General features: G+C 32.8%; 1 protein-coding gene across 2 annotated transcripts in view; it reads right to left on the reverse strand.

Annotated features, from left to right (window-relative positions):
• The window catches only part of Brinp3 (BMP/retinoic acid inducible neural specific 3), a 347,625-nt gene extending 344,686 nt beyond the window's left edge, over positions 1-2,939 (reverse strand). Inside the window, exon 1 of one of the 2 annotated variants that reach the window (XM_050162919.1) lies at positions 2,704-2,939. In XM_050162919.1, coding sequence (XP_050018876.1) covers positions 2,704-2,939 — 236 coding nt within the window. The remainder of the gene's footprint in view (positions 1-2,703) is intronic. The other variant, XM_050162920.1, reaches the window with a different exon arrangement.
• Between the last annotated feature and the right edge of the window lie 5,809 nt (positions 2,940-8,748).

Consider the following 8,748-nt stretch of genomic DNA (forward strand, 5'->3'; position numbering starts at 1 on the left):
TCTTGTAAAGCATGTTTCTAATATGGCAAAGGGAAGATATTTGCAGTGTGACTACCACCAAAGGGCATTGGCAGCACACACCAAAGGCAGTGTACTGTAACACAGAGAGGGATGCAAATCTTATATGAGCCATTGCTCCCCTGATTCTAAGCAAAATTTGATAGTACTTTATAAGTGCTTCTATCAAATAAATATAGAATGATAAACCCTTTGCTTGACAAAAAAGCTTTATTGATAGGGGAGGTAACGATTGTAATTGTTCCTTTGGTGTGTGAGAACCGTGATCTTTAATAATTTCATCTCGCTCAAGTATTTGAAGTGAAAGGGAAGATATGCCTCCAGAAAAGGACATGGGGTGAAGGAAGACAAGGGTAAGGGAAAGAGATTTGACCTAATTATGTTAACATGTCTTGCTTAATATGCTCTAAATTCAGAGCTAATGCCTTCCAGAAGATTTGGCAATATAATATGCCACATGAAGGAGTTTATGGTGGTTATAAGCAATAGGAGATCTGGATGATTACTTTAGAAAATCATATGGTCTTTAAAATGATAAACCAAGTAGATAATGTGGAATGTATTAATTTTCCATCTGTTTTAAATATTCATAATTTCCATATCAGTATTTATGGCAAATATATGCAAAAGTTATATAAAAGAACTCAAAACTTATTTTCTCTATTGAGAAAGGGTTTTCCTGTCTGTCGCTGGCTGTCCACGATCTTGCTCCTTAGACCAGGCTCATCCCAAACTCAGAGATCTGCCTGCCTCTGTCCCAAAACACACGCAGCTAATGCTTAGCACCTAAAACCTATTTTTGGAGGTAAATAAAAGACAAAAGTAAGGACAACCCCTATAAAATTAGTCTAATACCTAAATCTGAGATTCCTACCCTTTCAAAAATGAAGTCCGTTTCTTCAGAATAAATTTTTATATATATATGACATTGTAGGGAAAGGTAAGCAATGCCTCTGCCCTTAAGGAAATGCTGGTTGGCAAAATCAAATACCTCTCCTCACCAACACTGAAGAACTTTAATAAGAGGTTATATTATTCATTTCACAGAATTATCATGCCCATTGCATTGCTGATAAACACAAGAGCCTTTAAAATGCTGTAACCCAGGTCAAAAATAGGCAGGCCTAAACCCCCATTTTAAAAAAATCTTCTTAACATCTGATCATGTTATTCAAGCTACAAAGTAAGCACATGAGAGAGACTAATAAAATTACTTTAAAAAAGACCAAGCAGTACATGAGCTTTGCAGAGCCTCTCCAAATGTTTTATGTCTTTCGGACTTTTAAGTACTGTGACCCAAATAATGATTTTGATTCAACTCAAAACTGGAAGACACATGTGGAATCTATCTGCTCTTCACACTTGATTGGCAAATCAGTCAAGCCACCGAAACTCATGCATATGACACCTTAGATATCCAGACGGAAACAGATGCCAGCACAACATAGACAATTGCTCTCGTTCCACCTGCCTGCCTGTTAAAAGTCTTGCATGCCTGAAGTGTTAGGCATTCCCACAGTCTTAAAGTCAGGCTTCTTTAGTAAGTCTCTGAAGAGAAGATTCTTAATTAAGCAAATATGCATAAAAGCATATGACCAGAAATCTCATACCTTTTTCGTCTCTGACAAATTTAGAGAGAAAAATCTTAATATTTGTCACTTTGCTTAAAACTTAGAATAATATTTTTTTCTGCTTCTTCGACCTGATAGTGCTTTGCATAGACAAAGACTTTATTTATTTTTTGGAGGTTCAGCAATGAATAAATATGCAATGCAAAAGATTCTCAGTATCTTCTTCTAATATGGACTAGAGATAAAATTTATAAATTTCTTGTGCTCTATAAAAGAGTATGCAGACCTGAAGCACAGTGCCCTCTGGTGCACATACTGCATAAAATAAAAATATTTATATAACCTTATCTGAATGAAACAGACACCAACATAATAAAGTTTGATTCTTCATAAATACCGGCAACTAGGAGTAACAAACTCTCCACTTAAGAAACAAAGAAACAATCCAAAGTGATAATTTGCATAAATAATCTTAATGACAAAGATAAGTATGATCTAATTGATTTAAGTGACCCCTGATACAGTGATCTATTTAATGCAATCTCTGGGCTGTGTGGGGAAAAAGCATTCTTTGAGAATTTTAATAGATGACTTCTTTTGCACAGCTTACTTAGACTTCAAGTTTAAAGGATTGATACAGTTAGCAGCCTTACATATTAATCCTCTTCGGGTTGTTTGCTCTCATGCCCATCTGTCTGGAGTTCCTTTATAGTTATACCTTTGCTTTTTCTCCAAGCTCAAGAATATACAATTGCATTCTTGTAAAAGAGCATAGATTGGCAGAACTCAGAGGTTTGTAGAAGGTTTCATTCCCCTTTTCGGCTGAAGAAAGCCATCAACTGATAAAAGTTTTAAAAGTAATTTTCAAACAGGTGAAATTATAATTAAAAAAGACTTCAAGAACACTGGCATATTTTCTCAAAAGTTAGCGAGTTAAGAAAATAGTTAACTATTTTTCTATAATGTGTCACACCTACATGCAGTAATTTTAGATGGCAAGAAAACATCACTGTGGTGTTTGGTCAATGATAACCGTTTTGAAACTTTCCATTGGAGCAACCCTTATTTATACACAACCTCTAAGGAGGATATCTACAATTGTTTTCCTTCATACCTGTATATCTTGTATCTTGTGCTAAATCCCTGTCGGCTTCTGTCCACAAAATCTGTATACTCCTGTGAACGATGGAAGGGTCCCTTATCAGAAAGGAGCCAGTCGAAGGGGCTTGTGGCATGCTGGTCAGAGACAGCAGCAACCGCTAAAACCCAGCAATGAAGACTCAGTACTATCCACTCCCATAGAGCCATCAGAGAGGAGAATTCAGCACCAGCTCTGCGCCGCCATATCATGCTTCCACTGGGGATTTAGAGTCTTCATCCTCTCAGCTTTCCCTCAACACCTAGACAGAATACACAGGCAATTAGTTACCCTGCAAGAGACTCTCCATCAGCTGAGGTGCTGAGCTGGCAAACTTCTCTGAATTTAGTCTACTAGATGCTTTTAAATTAGATGATAGCAGAAGTGATCAGGAAACAACACAAAATTACTTTTACATGGCTACATATCTTTTATACTTTGTATTCAAATTTCCATTTCAATGGAAAAGAAATAATTATATAAATTATAAGCTATATAATAACAATGTCATCAACTGAATTATTCATTAAATATCTGGAGTAATAATAAGCTTGAGTGAATATTTATTTTTCTGTTTAAACTATTTATAAAATTCTATATGATCAAAATAATCACCTTTATTATATTATTATGTAAAAGAATATTAAAATGTATTATAAATAAGCAAATAAGAACACAAATTTTAAAAATATGTACAGTTGATATTTATAATTTATTTGTAATGTTTATGTTGGGATATATATACATACATTGAGATGTTTATATACATAAAATTTTGGCATTAATATGACACAGTGTGTGTGTGTGAATTTTGAAACATTTTCATATTCTGGTTATCTTTGTTTTCCACTTTATTTGAGGTAGGAATTTTTGTAGTTTTATGCACTACAGATGCCAGAAAAGCTGGCCCAGGAGATTTTAGAGAGTTTCTTTCTCTGTCTCTGTTCTCTCCCAGAGAGTGTTGGGTTTTTAAATATGCATACTCATACTGCCATGACTTTCTTGTTTTTTACAACAGAACCAAACTCATCTCTTATTGTTATGTCAGGGTATCTGGATTTGCTTGGTTTTGTTTTCTAGATAGTGTCTCACTGTGTTGACCAGTCTAGACTCCATTGCAGTATGTCTGCCTGTTTCTTAACCTCTTGAAATTGGATTAAATGTGTGTGCTACCACACCTAAATCCTCCATCAATTTTGAGAAATGAATTTGAAATATTTATTTTGAAAATATCTACATAATAAACACAGACTAAAATAATAACTCTAAAAATATCTGTACAACCAGGTGGTACTAGCACATGCCTTTAATCCGAGCACTAGGGCGGCAGAGGCAGGTGGATTTCTGTGTGTTCGAGGCCAGCCTGGTTTACAAAAGCTAGTTCCAGGACAACCAGGACTGTTTCACAGAGAAACACTGTCTCAAAAAACATTACAAAATAAAACACATAATAAAATCAAATATCTGAACATTATCAAGTATGTGTATATAGACGGATGATAATAGAAACAAAGCTGAATATTTATGGCAGATGTATTTATCCAATAATATTTTTTGTATTTTCTTAAAAGTTTTCCTTTATACTAGAAAAATTTGTAATTTAGTTATTTCTCAAGACTTTGAAACATCCACATATATCTCGGTCTTATTCATATGGAAATTCATTTAAAACAATTTACTATTAGTTCTTATATAGTATGATAGGTATAAAAATATCTGAAGGAATTCATGGCTTCTGATAGTTTACAAACATCATTCTCAAATCAGTCATTTCAAAACTTCCAAATTTCTTGAGTAAAATTTGTATATATTGTCTTACTTATGTGGGAACTATCTTTAACAAATTTGAGGTTCATTTACATTTATTAACTCATTATTTTGCAGTACAGCGTAATGTCCCTGTGGCAAACAAATATCCCTCATCTTTGCCAACCAAGCATTCATGAATATCTATTCCATTTTAAAAAGAATTGCATGTTTTATATTCCAATAAGNACAATTTGTTTTAGATCTGTATTCAATATCTAATTGGAAGGAAATAATTTTGATTGAAAGTAATTCATAATCATGCTGTCTTCCAGGGCCTTCTGATTAACAAGTAAACTGAGATGAAGCCTGTTGAAAATTTATAAACAAAGATGACTAATAGCTTTTAAAATGATACTTCCAAAGCAAGATTACATCACTCTAAATCACGGAGAACAATTTTACAGACTCTGGATAGTCCGGGTTTGTCTACAGGAGCGGGCTCTGAAACATGATGCTGGTGGTAATGTACCAGTAAGCTCTGAGCTGCCCTTGTGTCTCATTTCCTCATCTGAAGACGCTTTACTTCATCAGTGCTTTGTTACTGAACTGAATGAATGGCATCAATGCTTCTATGAAGGATGGTTTGATAACTTAGTTTCCAAGTTCTAAAAAGAGCTGCTTTCTGCTGTGTTTTGCTGAGACAGCTGGAGATATCAACTGAAAGTAACTGTATTACTAAGGATGCACTATCACAGGATACAATAAGAAAAAAAATATCAAAAAAGAAATAATCAAATTCATCAAGATTTAATTTTCAAATTAGGAAAGCTGTAATATTATCGTGACTTTGCCATAAATAAATTTTGTGATTATTTTGGCTGAAACAAAAAATAAAAATGTCAATGCAAACTGTTTTCTAGAAACTCTAATTATACTTTTTAAAGATAGTTCTAAAATAAAAGGAAGAAAAAACAAGAAATAATGAAAATCAAATTAGAAAACCAAGACTTTATATTGCAATATGTATTCTTAAAAATTATCATTGGTAACATACTTTTTCACAAAAGGAGGTAAATATTGATATAGCTTGCTCTTTAAAGTATTTGTTACATATAATATTCTTGAAACCTCCATTTTCACATATTAATAGTCTTTGTTGATTTTTTCATGCTCTAATTTTATTTGCAAAATACAAATGACAGTTAAAAAATCATTGCGTCCAAAAATACCAAAATGATATATGACATAATGTCTAATAACATGAATAATACATATCATAATACCATACAATTCCTGGAGACAGTAACAATTCCCCCCTAGTCCTCTGTGATCTTGATCCCAATGTCAAATTTTATGTTTATCTAAATTAAAAATATAAAATGTATCTGAAATTCAAAAAATCTTTAAAAACAATAACGTATCTCACATAATATTAACACTGAATTTCTAATATGGCTGAAAGTATGAATATAAAAAACAGTGTTAGAAATTGACTTTTAGAATTGATTTTAACTCATGTCCAAAATAATTTAAAAATATAATTCTATCAAACATCTGTATTTAATTTCAGCCAATGGGAAAACCCATGGAAAGTTGTTGGACCAGTATATTATTAACATTCATTCTCTCTCACCCATCCATCCCCCTCACCATTCAGTGTCAAATGCACATATATAGTCATAATTTCTAAGAAACAGTGAAAGCCAGGAAGGCATCACATATTTCTAGAAGACTCTACGCTGGATTCTAAACATCCCACCATGTGAAAGCACTGAAAAAGAAAAAAAAAAAAAAAAAAAAAGCCTTCACATCTATGCTTAGCAATTCAGAGGCTGGCAAACATAAAAGAACGAACGCTTTTCTCTAGAGAGTTAGTGTTTCAATTCCAGGGTGGGATAACTCATAATTTAGAAAGTTATAATAAAATGAATATTGCAGTTCATCTACAGTGTGTAAAATAAAGATGGATGTAAGCCATATTAGGACTAAGAAAACCGTTTCTCTGCCAGACTTATACTATGAGTACCCTGCACAAAAACTGGTTCTTTTCCAGTATCAGCAAGTGCTTCTATCTGCAGAGCCATCTTTCCAGCCACAAAGCACTCACTATTAAAAATGCTTGACAATGTATAAATGTGATCAATATTAAGTTCCAGGTTAGTGAAAATGGTTATCAAGATTGGGCATGTTACCATGATTGGAGAAAAATGAAAAACATTTTCCCTATGCCATTTTATTTATTTTTTTAAAAAAACAAATGGTCAGCCAGGCAGTGGTGGCACATGCTTTAATTCCAGCACTTGGGAGGCAGAGGCAGGTAGATTTCTGTGAGTTCGAGGCCAGCCTGGTATACAAGAGATATTTCCAGGACGACTCCAAAGCTACAAAGAAACCCTGACTAGAAAACCAAAACCAAAAACTAAATAAAACAAAAACAAACAAACAAGCAACAACAACAACAAAAAACTTATTTAACACCAAACAGATCTTCTTCAAGTAGAGTCAAACATGATTGTCTCAGTAAGGCTCTGTGTGTATGCCATACTGTGTTTTCATTTTAATTTAAACAATAACAAAGTGGAGATTGAAATTGGGAAGCTTGAAATGCCTTTCCCTTAGAAAAGTCATAAGGATGGATAATTTTAAATAAACTCTGTAATTAAGTAGGAGACAAAAAAATCAGGTTTGCAAAATATTGTGCTCTTCACACAGTTTTTACAATAAAATTATCAGCTACGGATCCCATCAATCATGATAATCTTTTTCATCAATGCTCTCTTATTTTGCTCTTTATAAATGTATAATGTTATATGTTAGTACATATTAGTCTATTCTTTAGAAAAATGAGATTCATAGTAAATAAATTGTCATCAGGGCAAATATTCAGCAATAGGTATTCCACGCAAGTTGATCCAGCCAATCTCTAGCCCTTCACACTATCAACTAATCTGAAATGACAACAAATGGACATGCGCTTGGAATAGTGCTTCCAGTCTAAAATGAAATAAAACTATAACCTTAAAGAGAAATAGAAATTCCAATTATTATCAAATATTAATTCAGACTATTATAATCAAATAATCTGAATAAGTGTGTGTGTGTGGGGGGGGTTATGGAGCTCCGTGTTTGCATGATCTATAGATTTTTTTTTTATTAAAGTGAAGGTTCAAGATAAATATGATTCATTATTTTTTAAAGTATGTAGCACAAGCAGAAGTCAGAAACCCTTTTCAGGTTTTATGCTATGTACTACTTTATTGAAAGTTGTAATAATGAATGATCTGACATATGCTGTGGGTGTTCTGTTCAAAGAAATTATAAAATTAATCCTAGAAGTTTAGTTAAATCAATCTTACAATAAAATAACCCTCAAAATAAATATACTAGCCAACAAACCTATACCAGAATTAGAGCTGCATAATGGTAAACTTGATAAAAATTCTGTAGAGTTAAATTAAAACATAGTTTACTGAATAGCACCATAAATTTTGATTAAGGTCAGTTTTATCTTGGTGTTCTCAAAATGATCTAATGATGGCAAGATACATATTGTATCTTTTAATATCATTCCTTAGAAAGACCCTGAATATAAAATAATGGATCTGAAGAGATTGCTTTTCTAGATATAAATTAATAATGATAAATATTAAATTTGGCACCCCCACACACCTACATGAACATAGAGCATCAATTCTCTATGTGTGTGGGTATGACGTTCTTAGATTTGTGTATGTTGGCTTAAGGTTTTGAATCCCCAAGATTTGTGAGGTTACATCACTTTATTGCTGTGGTGAAATACTGATACTCTACAATTTTAGGTTTGTCACACCCTAAAACTGCTAATACTTTAATTGGGCATTGGATTTTGAAAGGTGATGAAGTTCAAAATAGTAAAATGAGCCAGAATTTGTCATTTAGTTAATACAACAAATTTATGAACATAACATAGACTTTACCCATGTGTGACTTCTTTTTAACATAGTTAGCACTTCCCTCTTCCCTTCACTTTTTTGGAAGTGTAGAATGATTATCTCTGTGCCTTTCCTGAAAATAACCAACTTTAATGTGTAAAAGTGAGAAAATGGTCATGGCAACACTAGGCATTACAGTGTCACTGACAGAAATGAGAACAACAGAAAACTTAACGCAGTTTGAAATAACATTCTTTCAAAAATGATGACATGTTTTTACTTTTAAAGTAAAAAAAAAGCTATAAATTACAAAGAGAAAAAGATCACTCATAACAATAAAGTCACCTAACTATAAAGTCAC

The sequence above is a fragment of the Alexandromys fortis genome, unplaced genomic scaffold, assembly GCF_014885135.2.
Source record: "Alexandromys fortis isolate MF-2015 unplaced genomic scaffold, M_Fortis_MF-2015_v1.1 scaffold_126, whole genome shotgun sequence".
Taxonomy (NCBI): domain Eukaryota; kingdom Metazoa; phylum Chordata; class Mammalia; order Rodentia; family Cricetidae; genus Alexandromys; species Alexandromys fortis.